The sequence below is a fragment of the Camelus bactrianus genome, chromosome 16 (genome assembly GCF_048773025.1).
Source record: "Camelus bactrianus isolate YW-2024 breed Bactrian camel chromosome 16, ASM4877302v1, whole genome shotgun sequence".
In the NCBI taxonomy this organism is placed as follows: Eukaryota; Metazoa; Chordata; class Mammalia; order Artiodactyla; family Camelidae; genus Camelus; species Camelus bactrianus.
Window position 1 is genome coordinate 13,327,356 of NC_133554.1, and position 15,879 is coordinate 13,343,234.

The window sequence follows — 15,879 nt, forward strand, 5'->3', positions numbered from 1 at the left end:
TTAGCACAAAAAAGTAACCAAATAACATGTGCACGTATTTTAAAACCACACGTAGTTCCCATTTCTTTATGATTTTTTATTCATTTACCAAATATTTATTAAATGCCTACTGTGTGCCATGTATTGCTCTAGGTTCTGAGGATTCTGCAGTAAAGAAAACAGTTGAAAATTCCTGGACCCATGAAACTTACTTTCTAGTAAAGAGAAACAGATGATAAACTAAAATAAATAAGTAAAATATATATTGTGGAATATAAAAAAAAAAAAACTACCGTGAAAAAAAAAGTGGGGAACGCTGTAGGGGTGGGAGTATAATTTTAAATGAGATGGTCAGAGGAGGTCTGAGAAGATGACATTTGAATGAAGAGGCATCAAGGCCTGTGGGTGTCAGGGGCAAGAGAATTTGGAAGAAACAACAAATGCAAGTATCCTTATTATGATTTTTTTTTTTTAACTGAGCAGCTTGAAATGTGGAGTTGCCATTAATTGATACAGGAAGGACTGGAGCATATGTTGTAGGGAGAAGTCAGGGGTTCAACTTTGGAAAAGTTACCTTCCAGGTACTTATCAGACTTCAAAGTGGTGATGTCCATTTATTTGCCTTCTGGTTATGTGAATTGACTAGGTGAGGGCTAGGCTAGAGAGATCATTTTGGGAGCCAGTGACATAGAGATGATGTTCAAAGGCTTGTGGCCGAATCAAGGGACTGAGTGTAGGTAGGAAATTGGAAAGGTCCAGTGACGGAGCACTGAGGTACTCTGGTAAGAGGTGGGATGTGAATGGAAGAACAAGGTAAAACAGGGCTGAGAAAGAGCCGCAAGTAAGATACCAGAACATTTAGGAGAGTGTCCCAAAAGCTAAGTGAGGGGAGTGTTTCAAGAAGTTAAGTGTTTTGTTAAATGCCAATTATACCTCAATTTTAAAAAAACTATATTTCAAATACTGTTGTTAGGTAAAGGCTGAGAAGTGACCTTTGGGTTTAACAATGTGAAAGTCATTGATGACCTTGACAAAGTAGCTTTTGGTGGAATAGTGAGACTGCAGTCATGATTGGAGTTGGTTCAAGGAAGAGCGAGAGGAAGAAGTTTTGATATAGCAAGTTTAGACATTCTTCCTAGGAGTTTGGGAAGGAGAGACACGGGGCTTTAGCTGGAGTAGAAATACAGGGTCAAGAGAGGGTTTACTACTATTGTTGTAGAAAGGGAAGAACTAATAGCAGTTGATGGGAAAGAGCCACCGGAACAGTGAAAACTTCACGTAGGAGATAAAATATAATGGCTCTTGTAACATCCAACAACAGTTACTGTAACATAATTTTGTAAACAAAAATATGGGAAATGAGGCTATATTTTAATATAAAAAGATATGTCAGAGAGATGAAATTATTTCAGTAATGAAAAAATTGCTTCTGTTTTTTCTCTTGATTTTATCTTTCATATAGAAAATAATCTTTTTTAAGCTTTATTAAGATATAATTGACATACATCACTGTATAAGTTTAAAGTTTACAGCATTAAGAAAAATCCTGTAGATTTGGACATTTAAGCTGAAAGAAATTATTTGTTACATTACTTTTCCAGTCTAAGGACTAAGGTCTGGCACTTGTGAAAAAAATTTTAAGAAGTGTTTGAGTTCTAGCTTTCTTTATTTTAACTTGTTATATGGTAATTCTTGTTGGCCCATTGTAAATTACAGTATTTAGCACCCTTCTTATGGTTTATAGCCATTTTTTCCAAGTTTTTTGGGAGAGAAGTTTGCCTATCAAAATTGGTATTATTTGGGCACTGATGATCAAAATTACTTGAGTGCAAATGTAGCAAAGTTGCCTCCTACTGGCTGCCTGATGAAATTGCATGTGAGTCTTGCAAATCATTTATTCATTGAACAGGTATTTGAGTGCAGTGTGTGCCAAGCACGTTGTCTCTGCCCTCATGGAAGCTTACAGTTTAGAAAAGGGAAAAGGCATTCATCAGATGATCACAAAAAGAACTGAAAAATTACAACTCCTAAGCTCTTGTATATGTGTTAATGAGAACTTAAAATAGGGAGAGGCCAGAGAAGTGATGTTTGAGCTGAGATCTGAAGAATTACTAAAAGTTAATAGAAAAAGAAAATGTCTTATAGGCATAAGGTCTGCATTTGTGGACAGCTCTGCAATAGGAAGAGGCATGGTGAATATAAGGGACTTTGATGAGGGCCAGAGTGGAACAGAGAGAGGGGAATAAGAGGCATAAAAATAAAAAAAGAAAATACTGCATATTTGTAACTGTGGTTAAGAGTTGTGTCTTTATCTTAAGAACAAGAATAAACTGTTGCGGAGTTGGAGTGGGAAACATACAACTAGATTTGTGTGTGTGTGTTTTAATTATGGCAAAATACGCGTAACAGAATTTACTATCTTAATCATTTTAAGTGTACAGTTCAGTGGTATTAAGTATAACATTTACATTATTGTGCAATTATCACCACCAGCCATCTTAAATTTTGTGTTTTAAAAAAGATGATTTTGGTTGCAGTTTTGAATATGGACTTGGTGAGGCAGAAGTTGCTGGGAAGCTCTCTATGGGAAGCCATCTGCAGAGTGGGGGAGGTGCTGAAATTCACTAGAGATAAGGACCACTAGGTGTCCTGCACACTGTTGGCTGCAGCGTGTACCAGGAGCAAGCAGAGAACATACTGAAACCAGAAGAAAGGCCTCTTTCTCCTCTGGTAGTCCCTCCAGTGCCTCTAGTGAGGACAAAAGGGAAATGGCCATTGAGCAGGCAACCAAAAACATGTGCCAGTGTCCAAGGCCCCTCCCTTCAGTATGTACAGGAATGACGTTCTGTGCTCCTATAATGGTATACAAATACTAGACCAATAATAAAAACATTTAGTTCAATTCTGATTCTTACTCATTGGATCTCAGATAAAGCCATGTAGATTCCCTGAACTGGCAAAATAAGGAACTGGCTATATCTTATGTTCCTAAATTTGACTGTGGATATGAATCATCTGTGAGTTAAAAATTCAGATTCTAGGGACTTTTACTGGCAAATTTAAAGCAACTTGAACATCAAAATAATAACAGGAATAAGTTATAAAATATTGAGGGGAATTTGTATGCTGAAAACTATAAAACACTGATGAAAGAAATCAAAGATCTAAATGAATAAGTTCTTGGACTGGGAGATATAATATTATTAAGATGGCATTTTTCTCCAAACTGATTTGTAGGTTCAGTGCAATCCCATTCAAAACCCAGAGTCTGAGAAATTTAAGTTAGGAGAAATGTGCCTTTCTTCTGGTAATGTATTAAGGTTTAGAGAAAAAAGGAAAAAAAAACAAACAAGAGATTGGCAAGATATTGGGATTAGTAATTTGGGAGTTAAAAGCTTCAGAGGATGATTTTTCCAAAAGAGTGTACATACATGCTTGTGTGTATATATCCACAGATGTCTCCAGAATATGTAAGGACAGTAGTTGTTTCCTAAGTGGAGAATCAGGAAGGACGTGAATGGAAAGGGAAATTTTTGTATCTTTTGGGGTTTTGTGCCTTGCAAAACAAATAACACATAAAAAATGTCCTTGTTTTCAAATTTATAAAGATTTTAATGTTAGTTTATATATGAGAAATTGTGACCCTTCTTCAAGGTCATATAAACTGCATTAGCTTGAAATTTGGAATTTCTTTTTTTAATCTAGATTTTAAGTTTAGACATTTTTTAGGGGGTTTCACTTTATATAAATTTATGTTCTTACTTGGAGTGGCAATATTAATTACAAATATTAGAGAAACACTGCTTTTGAAAGCTTTTAGCATGATATATGAACTCTGTAATTGCTACTTTAATATTTATCTGAACTATTTCCATGTTCATTTTTATAGTTTCATCAACCAGGGAGCTTTGTTTTACTGGTATAAAGAAGTAAGTGTGTCTTTGTGGGCTGACCTGGATTATAATTAACGTTTAGCGGTCATATGTGTTCTCTTTTGTTGCTCTGAAGGATGAATTGCCCCTTTCAAGAGGCGATTTTAGCAGTGAATTTTGCTATTTTAGAGTGGAGTAATTGATTTGAGTTACTCTTTTCTTGGACCCTGAGCGTGTTTGAATTGGCCAATATTTCTGATGGGAGCTATGGGGAAGTTTAAATAAGGAAGGGAGAGGACAGAGTGCTTCCTCTGGTTTAGCAAAAGTCGGACCTACTGAAAGACGGCAAAAACAGTTTACCCTCTTGTCTGAAAACCTTTTGCTCTTAATTTAGGTCTTCCCTTGAAGTGTTTCACAACAAACAAAAGAGGCAGAAATTAATGTTTTTTTCTGTTTCCTCCTTCCTGTTTTGGGGCATGAAGAGTTTACATTGCCCTACTTACTTTGTCTTATGTATCACAAAAGAGTAGATGGTTTCTGTAATTTTTTTTTTCTATTTCAGTTTTACTGATCTTTTTAATGGCCCAAGTCAACCAAAACTTCTTTTCTGTTGAACATTTTGAGGTTTACTTCTAATAGATCCAAGAGGCAGAAGTTTTAGCTATTGTTTTAGGTGCAACTAATCAAGAAGAAGGCTGACTATGTAAGGACCCTGTTTTACTGGCTCACCCAAATGGTGAACCGTTGATCTTCAAAGGCTAGTCGTATGGTAGGGTTAAGAGTATAAAAACACTCATCTTTCTGTTTTGTTTTGTTTTGTTTTAAAGTTGAACTATAGTTGGTTTATAATGCTGTGTTAATTTCTGGTGAAAATGCTCATCTTTATCTCTGGAATTTTCTTCCTGGTGACTGGCACTCATTCCTTAAGTTTTGATGTAGTTATTTTCTTGACCTCTAGGAGGTTAACAGGAGGTTTTCAGATGGCCACAAGGAGTCTTATTTTTAGAGCCAGTTCTCCCCACCTTATCTTTTCTTCATAATTATCTTGGTTAATCTTGGGCCTTTGCTCTTCCCTATACATTTTAGAATCAGCTTGTCCTTTTGGGATTTTGATTGGAATTACATTGATGTTATTCTTGCAAGATTTAGCATATTAAATATTGGAAGACTTAACATATTAAATCTTCCTGTCTCTGATTATAGTTATTTCTTCATTTATTTAGTCTGTTTAATGTTTTAGAATCTAATTATATAATCTTGTCCATAAAAGACTTGCACACCTTTTGTTAAATTTATTTCTCAATACCTAACATTTGCTTCATTGTTGTAAATGGAATTGTTTAAACTTTTGTATTTTCTTTTTCTTGCTATTACAGAAAAATACCGCTGACTTTTATATATTGGATTTGTATTTAACAAGCTTGCTAAATGTTCCTGTTCTGATAATTTAATCTCTTTTTGATTTCCCTTGCAGAAATAAAATTATCTGCAAATAATGATAGTTTTAGTTTCTCCTTTCCAATTCATATGTATGATTTGTTTTTATTATCTTTTTGTGTTGGGAAGGATTCCCAGTATACAATTGGAAGGGAAGTAATGATCGAAGACGTACTATTATTAGGTTAATGAGGGAGTTATGTTTAACGTTTTCTAGTCTGCTAAGACATTTTTTTTACAAATCATGAATGTATTTTGAATGTTATCTAATGCTCTTCTGCATCTGTTGAAGAGAACATGTAGATTTTCCTCTTTAATCTCTTGATGTGATACTACTAGCTTGAAAATCATGGTTCTTGCTTTTTCTGCTTCTTACCCCCCAGGTGATTTGTGGAGCTATGATTTCTTCAGTGGTGAGTTTGTGGTGTCACCTGAACCAGACACAAGTGTCCACACTCTTGACCCCCAGAAGCACAAGTATATTATCTTGGGGAGTGATGGACTTTGGAATATGATTCCACCTCAAGATGCCATTTCAATGTGCCAGGACCAAGAGGAGAAAAAATACTTGATGGTGAGAAGAACTCAATTCAATTATTGTCTACACATTGTTCTGGTACTCTTGTCACAGGTCTTGAATATGAACTAAGGATGTTCACCTTGAGTAGATTTTTGCATTTGCCCTTGCTCTGGAAGAAAGTAAAATGTAGACTCTTGCCGCTCATTAGAGGAATGAGACAGGAAATAGATAAATGAAACTAGGTAACAAAACACATAACCACTGACTTCATTATGAACAACCCTTGACTTCCTGGTCTGTGGAACCCTCGCCCATCCTTTTTTTTTTTTTTTTTTAATTGAGATGTAATTCATGTACCATAAAAATTTACCCCTTTTAAAATGTTCACTTCAGTTGTTTTAGGATATTCTCAAATTTGTATCACTGTCACCACTAATTCCAGGACATTTCATCATTGCCCCCCAGCAGGCCCCTAACCATTAGCAGTTATTTACTATGACCCCTGTTCCCCTGGCAACCACTAGTTTTTTTCCTTTATGTATTTGCCTGTTTGGGATATTTCACATAAATGAGATCATAGCGATATGTGGCCTTTTGTGTCTGACTTCTTTAACTTAAGCTTTCACTTAAGTTTTAAAAGTTCATTCATGTTGCTTGTATTGGTACTTTATTTCTTTTTATGGTTGAATAATTTTCCTTTGATGGATGTATAACATTTTATTTATTCATGCATTCATCAGCTGATGGATATTGAGTTGTTGCCACCTTTTGGCTGTTATGAATGACATTGCTCTTAACATTCATGTACAAGTTTTTGTGTGGACGTGTTTTCTGATCTCTCAGTATCTACAAGTGGAATTGCTGGGTCACGTGGCAACTGTCACCTGTATTTAGTCAATTGTAAATCTAGAAACAACCATCAGTGATAAAATCCTTTTCTTTTTTTCCCTGGCTTTCTTGAAAATTGATTTGCTCTTATTCTGAGCTATGACAAAGTAAGGAGATTTGGAAAAGTACAGTTTTGTTGAAGGCAAGAAAAGAGAAAGTTTTGGAGTAGTAGTCAGCAATGTCAAATTCTACAAAGAAGCAGAGGCGGATGGATGAAAACAGGGTGTTGGGCTTTACAGTCAGGATCTTTTAGTGACCGTTAAGGATGAAGAGTTTCAGTTGAAGTGATGAGGGCATGAGCCAGCAGATTGGAAGTGATGATGAAAGAGTACTTTGTAAGCCTAGGAAATAGATTTAGTGAGTGTTCAGGAAGGCAAGAGAATGTGCCATTGTTGGCTTTAAAAGTAGTGAGGGTCTTGTACTGTCGTACATTATGTATTACATAGTATACCTTATAGTATATTATAGTACATTGATATTTTGTACTTACAATACATAAATATATTTTATCACATTACATAAGGTAACATTAATTAAATTTTTATCATTTATAGTTCATGACACTTTTCTTTTTCAAACATTTCCACTCAGTTTTCATCATTCAATAATTTCTAGAGATACTTTTTAAGACATGTAGCTCTGTTTTCTGGAGCACATCATTTTCACTTGTTTCTTTGAAACTTAGCAATTATGGAATCCATGTAGGATGCTGTAAGTTTTATAACAAGCCACATTAATTTGCATAAGATCCTTTTTTTAAATTTTGTTTCTCTTTCTGTTGGTATGTATTTGATCTGTACACTGTAACCGCTTATTGTATTTATTTTTTTCTTCATGTGAGTAATATTAACCATTTATATGGGTAACAGCCATTTGTATTTCCTTGTCTCTGAATTGTGTTCATATCCTTTGACAATTTTTATTTTGGGATGGTCTTTGACTTGCAGAATCTCTTACTTTAGAAGGAAATTGACCTTTTGCAATGAGGTTTTTTTTGCCATGTGTGATTATTTCGTAATAACTTGATGTTTATCCTCTTTTAGATAACTTCTATATAACTTTTCCTAAGTTACAGTGAAAACCAAGTGTCTTCCTACCAAAAAGATAAAAATACAGATAAAATTTAGCCAGGATGAGGCTTTGTTTTATTATTTTAAAAAAATTTAAAGTAATACTATTTCAACATATTTAAGGGGGTTGTATATGTTTGAAATTTTGAAAATTTAATATTTATTTAGGCCATATTAAACACCTGATTTTTAATTCGATACAAATGTAGTGGCAACAAAGTCTGAGTTGTTATCTTCCTTCTTGTTCTTTTACATACAGGGCGAGCATGGACAGTCTTGTGCCAAAATGCTTGTGAATCGAGCGCTAGGCCGCTGGAGGCAGCGTATGCTTCGAGCAGATAATACCAGTGCCATAGTCATCTGCATCTCTCCAGGAGTGGACGGTCAGGGGAATTTCACCAGTGAAGACGAGCTCTATCTGAACCTGACTGATAGTCCCTCCTACAATAGTCAAGAAGCCTGCGTGCTGACGCCTTCCCCATGTTCTACACCACCAGTCAAGGTACAGAGTTCTATCGTATTTAAGTTATAATAGACAGAATTTCTTGGGTTAGTACTGCCTGAAAACAGTTTTCAGATTCTTTACATAATAGAATTTTGGACTTGAGCCACTACGTTCAGGGGAAGTGATAGATCTTTGTCATATAACTTATTGTCAGTGAATCATGAACACCTCGGTGCTAAACTGAATGCTGGCTGTAGAGCACCTAACAGAAAAGTGATTAGATGTGGCCCCTGAAGAATATTAGCAAGATTAATATTTGGAACTTGCTGATCCCCTTCTAATATGATGAACATTTGTAAGCATGTAGACGTTTGTGATGCACTTTCATATGTGATATTTCATTTGAACCTCATAACCCTGAAAGCTAAATAGTGCGGATGTTATTCCATTTTATAGATGAAAAGACTGAGAGAAGATTGAACCGGACCTTAGGATCTCAGACGTTACAACTGGTTGTCTATTAACATGGATAAGAAACATCATTCCTATTTCTTATCCCTGTTATTATTGAATGAATTTTAAGATATGTTGTAAAATAAACAAATTTAAGTGATGCCATATTTCCCCTTTTCCGACTTCATCCCAGTTTTTTTCTACTAATAATTAGTAATATTGATAACTGCTTTGATATTCCTGGCCTTCTGAAAATGGGCTTTGAGACCATTAAAATGGGAAATACAACGGAATTTTATGTCATGTATTCAGGCAGCTTTTTAAGATGTTTAAAGCTATGCACTACAAAGAATTTAATTAATTTTGGGGTTTGTGTTCCTATACTTACTACTTGGAATTTTTCTATCACTGCTTCACTTTTTTTTTACTTCACACATATATGGCGACTTAAGTTTCCTTACGTGGACTCTTCATTTAGAAATTGACAAATATTTTATGCTTATTTTCTTAAATTCTTGTCTGAGATTTTTCTTTGAAAACCCTTGAAGAATAACGCAGATCAAAATCTTTTAAAGTCCCTCATTCTCCTTTGAGAGTTATAAAGGAGCACATGCTCATTTGAGAATTTGCCTGTTTTTGTATTTGTATTCATGACTTTCATGTTCACTAATGTATTTATATTTGGAGAACTGACTTCAGGCAGAATAGAGAAGGAGGCGTTAAGGTGCAGGTAAGGATTTGCAGATTGGCATTAGTAAAATTGTACCAAAATTACACATAGAAATAATTTTTAAAACATTTTAAAATTCTGAGAAATAATGCTCTAGTAATTATACTAAGATAAAGATGAGGAGATTTATGTATGTACTAATAACTTAAATGTAGGCATAGTTATTTGTTGACCATTTAGCCCCACCCAAATGTGAAAAAATATTTAGAGTCATTCAGAATAAGTAGTATTGTTGGCTCTGACCTAACAAGTAAATAAAGGAAAATTTCTGTTCAAGAAGTTGTGTTTTGTTTTTTTAATTAACTTAACCAGAGATACAAGTGTCTCTGACTTATTTCATTGTTATAATAATCCCATGTTAAGTAACATCTAGATAAATATAATGACGTTTTGGTTGATTTTGAATGACTTTTAAGACTTAACCCACATTTAGACTAGGCACTCGAGACTAGGTTTGTCTGTCTATAGACATGTCAACTTCTGTTTGAATCCTAAGCTAGAGCCATAGTCAGATCTTTGTTTGGGGACAGATAAAGTGGAAATACTTCCGTTTAAGTATTACTATGGCACACATTTCTTTCTCCATCCTTTCTTTAGGACAAAACTAAATTTAGCTTTTTTTTTTTTTTTTTTTTTTTTTTTAATAAGCCAAGAGCTAAAGGAAGGAAGAATGAGGAAGAGAGTTCTTTCAGATCAACAGTTTCAGTTGTGTTCTAGACACAATTTGTAATGAGTTGTTTACTCCTAGATTGTAAGATAGATGGAGCTCTCGAGGAAGTTGATCTCTGAGGTAGTAAAACTCTTAAAGTATGCATTTAGGAGGTAATATCTCTATATCACAAGTGTTCTATGAACTCATAAGAAAGTTTAACAATACAAATAGTAATTAATCTGGGATGAATCTGAGATGTCTAAGTAGTTGTCTGTGTTAACAGATGCAATGTGTTTCCACAAAATGCCAGTAAAAAGAGAAGGAAAAGGAAAAGTTCAAAGTGGGGGAAAAAGTTAGCACAGTAGTGTCAGAATAATAGTCTGTGAATTTAAAAAGACAGCAGAACAGAAATTACAATAAATTGTGTTAACTCTGAAATCGTCCCATTGTTTTTCTTGGGAAGGGAATTCCATCTAATGTCTAACCTTGTTACATGAACTAGAGCAGTGTGTTCTATTCCTATAAGTGGCTTGATTAGTACCTTTTTTCTTGTGACTAGTTAGTGATGTGCTTATTTAATAGGAAGCCTTCTGCCTGCAGAATTTATCTGCTGCCTGGTCTTGTTGCAAATCCTTTTACTAAATTAAAGCAAGATGAACTTTCAGTCAGCGATTACTTATGACTAGATGGAGTTTTCTGTGATGGGTCAGAACATGCTTGTGACCAGGGCAGTAGGCACTGGGATCAACCTAATGCAGAGGGGATAAATTCACAGACAAGTTGCTGCTCATATTATTGAAAGCCGTATGTAGATATTCTAGAACAGTGGCTGTCCTGTTATCCTTTCTCAGCACTGGTACTTTGAAACAAGGTTGCTACCCAGCAACTAGTCAGTGTGTTAAAACAGATAAGAAGAGTTGGGCTTTCAGTAAACCATGCAGTGTAAAACAGACAGACAAACCAGTGACCCCAGAAAGAAAGAGTATATTCTTAGTTAAAAAAAAAAAAAAAGGAGCAAGCTCTGGAGCAGTACCAAATTAGGAACCCTAGGGTTTCTCATTTTCAGTCTCCATTGGACCTAAAGGCAGTTTATTTTTTTCAGTAAAGCATGTTCCAACTTGTGGTTGGATTGAAATGCTTTTAGGTTGGTTCAATTTCCCTTTTTCTTTTTAATTCTAGAAATAGTAAAGGAAACTTTTTTTTTATGAATATACTTTTTTGTATAAGTGCTTTTTTGAAAGGCATTTATTCCTGGGGGATTTTATGTCAGAGGGAGGCCAGATAATATATCTTTGTTTATCATTTACAAAAGGGTTGACTTGGGCTTTTCAGAATATATTAAATATTTTAATAAATTTGATTTGATTGAGAGAGGGAATGATTGAGGGAAATGTTACACACTTGGTGAAGAGATAGTATTTATGCTTAAACTCTGTCCTTGAGAAAGTATTTAAAAAATGATTTTATAAAATATTATAGTGGAAGAGTTGGATTTGGTAGGAAGAATGTTCTTACCTGTCTGGAGATGAAAGGATACTCTGAATATATTTAGATCTAGAACACTACATCTAAAGGTGTGGTGTATATCCTAACCACCCGTGAAGCTTTTAAAAAACAATACCTGGAAATTTCTGTATGATTTTCATTATTATGTCTTTGAAAGTTGTCCCAGCCGTACTCAGTGGATTCCCATATGTCCTACTTTTCTCAAATCACAGAACAGTGTTTAGTGTTTGGGAGATGGGTGCCAAGCAGCAATATGAGTTTCTGTTTTGATATAGTTGCTTTAATATTGCACTTCACATTTCCCACACTACTAAATATTCAGAAATTAGAATATAGAGGGGGTAGGGTATAGCTCAGTGGTAGAGCACAACTATGCATGCACGAGGTCATGGATTCAATCCCCAGTACCTCTGTTAAATAAAAAATAATAATAAATAAGTAAACCTAATTACCTCCCCCACCAAAAGAAATTAGAATATAGAAAGTAGGAAATAAGTCAGAAAAATAAACAAATTTGTCACTTACTCTAATGAAGCCCCTTTATCTCCCCAGCAGTTAAGCTGAATTCTAGGATAAAATATTTATTGGTTTACCCTCTTGTTTTTCAGTCACTGGAGGAGGACCCGTGGCCAAGGCTGAACTCTAAGGACCACATACCTACTCTTGTTCGTAGTAATGCCTTCTCAGAGAATTATTTAGAAGTACCAGCTGAGATAGCTCGAGGGAATGTCCAGGCTGCAGTCATACCCTCAAAAGATCCAGAGCCACTTGAAGAAAATTGCACCAAAGCCCTGACTTTAAGAACACATGATTCTTTGAATAATAGCTTGTCAGTTGGCCTGGTGCCTACCAATTCAACAAACGCCATCATGGACCAAAAAAATTTAAAGATGTCGACCCCAGGTCAAATGAAAGCCCAAGAAGTTGAAAGAACCCCTCCAGCAAACTTCAAAAGGACACTAGAAGAATCCAACTCTGGCCCTCTTATGAAGAAGCATAGACGAAATGGTTTAAGTCGAAATAGCGGTGCTCAGCCGGCAAGCCTTCCCACAACCTCACAGCGAAAGAACTCTGTTAAACTTACCATGCGACGCAGGCTTAGGGGCCAGAAGAAAATTGGAAATCCTTTACTTCACCAGCACAGAAAAACTGTTTGTGTTTGCTGAAATATGTTTGGAAAAAAAATTTTTTTTCCAAATACAAGAGGGCTTTTTGAATTTGGTGCCGAAGTTGAACTTTTTTTAAAGGGACAAAATAAAAATAGTATACAGTTTGACTTTTTGGAATTTACCAGTTTTATCCTGGCCTGTACTTGCTTGTATTATAAATGTGAATTCTGTAGATGTTAGGGTATAAGCTGCTGTAAAATGTGTGTAAATTTTGTATCCTTCACACAGACTCAGACTCTCACTCTGATACACAGTAAATGTAACAACAGGGCTAAAGGTTTTTAAAAAAAAAATGAAAAGAATCTATTAGATTTTAGAAATACATTTAAACTTTTAAAAATGCTTCTTAAGAAATTTGTATAAGTCACTTGCAATGAAAACTACACAACTTTTTAAAGTAAATTATTAAGCGAACTGGAAAAGTGATGTATTTTCATAGTGACCTGTGTTCCTCTTAATGTTTCTTAGAGACAACTAGTGTCTTTTGAAAATTATTTTTTATTTCTAATTTCATAATCCAGAACTAAATTTTTCATAGAAGTGTTGAGCCATGCAAAAGTAGCCAGATGTTAGTCTTCTTGTCCTAATTAAAATGCTATGCAGGATCTCTTACTTCATTCAGTAACATTTTTTCTAAAACATTAATCATCAGACTTGCTCACTAAATCTTTGGAGTGGAAGAAGGTGCATTTGCCTAAAATGACACCCTTCTCGGTCATCCCAGACCCTCAGTGGCATTAGTAGATCCTAAGATAGTTACTCTCTTCTAGTGTTTGCATAAAGTATGTGACGTTTTTCTTGCTATTTCAATAACAGATGGTGCTGCTAATTCCCCACATTTCTTAAATTATTTTATATATCGTACAGTTTTCATTGATTATATGGATACATGTTTGTTCATCTAATAAATCAGTGAACTGTTCCTAACGTTGCTGGATTTTTGTTGTTGGTTTGTTTCAATGCTATATGTTAACTTTCTGTTTATTCCTTGATCATGCTTTAGAGTAACAACTTAAAATACATGTAATACTCATTTTTTTTCACTTTTGACTTTTTAATTTAGAGTACATTGAAATATCCAGCAATAAGAATATGGTTGAGTCAGTTATGGCTTAGAAGAATTTGATGAAATAGTATGTAGTGATTAAAAATGAATAAAACTATGTTCTTTGCTAATGTAGAAAAAACTGAAAGGGACTAATACCAAAATACAAAATACTAAATGTGTCATTTTGGTGTGCTGAACTGTTCTACAAAGAACCTTTTATAGTTTATTAATTTAGGACAGATGCTAAAGGAGACATTGAAGAGTTAATTCATGCATTCAACGCTGATCATGCACCCACAGCATGCTAGGAACTGCCTCTTGGAAGCACACTGTTTTCCATAAGAGTATTAATTGGGAACCAGTGGTCCAGGTGAAATGTTAATTGTAGCTAATTTTTCAAAAGTAAAGAGTTTGTTTTTCAGATCTTTCCAAGATAACATAGCAAGTAGCATACACTTCTGAAGTCAATTTTTTGTGAAGGAATTTTCCATCTTTATTTTTCAAATTAGTTTTTTAATATAAAATGTCATAGCATTAATTCTTTTCTGGATCACATTTTTGGTGTAATAGAGTTCAGTTCCATACCATACTAGTAGCTATCTAATACTGGAAACGTTCTTGGTTTGAAACATTTAACTGAAAATGCTAATATTAGCTCTTCTGTATGTGTTCCTAGGGCTGTGTTTAGGCCTATTTAAGGAGTTGACGATGCTATGCAATTCCAAATAATGTTTTAATGTTTCTGCTATTTTTATTACATTTTATTTGCCTATAGTGTATAGATCAGTAGTATGATGCATGATGGAAAATTCATGATGTATAAAATGGCACCTCAGTCCCCACGGTAGCCCACAATTCCCCTCCTTTTTATGTGTGTGTTTTCAGTGACAATCTATGTATAGACATGCAACTATACATGTTTCTTAATTTTATATCTTGAAGAATTTTCCATATCAGTACATTACAGAGCCTCCTCATTCTTTATTTTTAAAATTTATTTTATTCTATTTTATATGTTTTGTTCTTTTATTTGGGGGGGGAGGTAATCAGGTTTATTTATTTTTTAATTTATTTAATGGAGGTACTGGGGATTGAACCCAGGACCTTGTGCATGTTAAGTACACGCTCTACCACTGAGCTGTACACTCCCCCTCCTCATTCTTTGGAATTCTACTCTGGAAAGAAGTTATTTAACTATGCCGCTACTTAACCATGTCCACTGAAAGGAAAACAAACATTTCTTCCTTTATTCACATTCATAATACTTAACGATGCCAGATGTGTGGGCTTTCCTACACCAAAAAATTCTCCAGTTTTCTGCAGACACCAACTGAGTGTCCTACAATTCAGCTGTCTGACACTTATCCATCTGGAACTACCATCTGATCCCACAAGTTAAGGACTCAGTCTCACTTCAGACTCTAGTTGCAAGTCCCAGATTTCACGTACTCTTCTGACTGGCTGACTATACATCAGGGTTCCCACAGTCATCACCTCAGGTTTGATAATTTGCTAGAATGGCTCATAGAACTCAGGGAAACACGTTGACTGCTTTATTATATGTAGTAGAGGATATAGATGAACAGCTAGATGGAGAGACATTAGGGAAGTCCAGAAGGGTCCCATGTGCAGGAGCTTCTGTCCCAATGGATTTGGGTTGCACCACGCTCCCAGCATATGAGTATGTCCACCAGCCTAGAAGCTCTCCAAGCCTCATAGTTCAGGGAGTTCTATGTAGGCGTGTTCAATCATTAACTCAGTCTCTAGCCTCTTCACCTCCCAGGAGGATGGTGGTGTGAGGTGGTGAAATTTCCAAGCTTTTTATCATGGCTTGTTTTCTTGTTGACCAGCCCCAACCTGAAGCTTATCCAGGAGCCCACAAAGAGTTGTCTCATTAAATTAACAAAAGATTCCTCTATCAGGAAATTCCAAGGGATTTAGGGGCTCTATGTTAGGAACCTGGGTCTGATAACCAAAGACAAAAGATACCCCTAGCACTTTTTACCACCTAGGTTTTAGGATCCCCAGCCAGGAGCTTCGGACAAAGACCAAAATACGTATTTCTTACATCACTATCATGTGAACACACCGGTTCTTTTAGATATTTTGT

At 35.2% G+C, this 15,879-nt stretch overlaps 1 protein-coding gene across 2 annotated transcripts in view; it reads left to right on the forward strand.

Moving 5' to 3' along the window:
* Window positions 1–13,643, forward strand: part of PPM1D (protein phosphatase, Mg2+/Mn2+ dependent 1D) — a 47,133-nt gene extending 33,490 nt beyond the window's left edge. For both annotated transcript variants that reach the window (XM_010951105.3, XM_074342656.1), the window contains exons 4-6: window positions 5,672–5,862; window positions 8,026–8,268; window positions 12,161–13,643. In XM_010951105.3, the coding sequence (XP_010949407.3) occupies window positions 5,672–5,862; window positions 8,026–8,268; window positions 12,161–12,718 (992 nt within the window). In that variant the 3' untranslated portion in view covers window positions 12,719–13,643. The remainder of the gene's footprint in view (window positions 1–5,671; window positions 5,863–8,025; window positions 8,269–12,160) is intronic.
* Window positions 13,644–15,879: the final 2,236 nt, after the last annotated feature.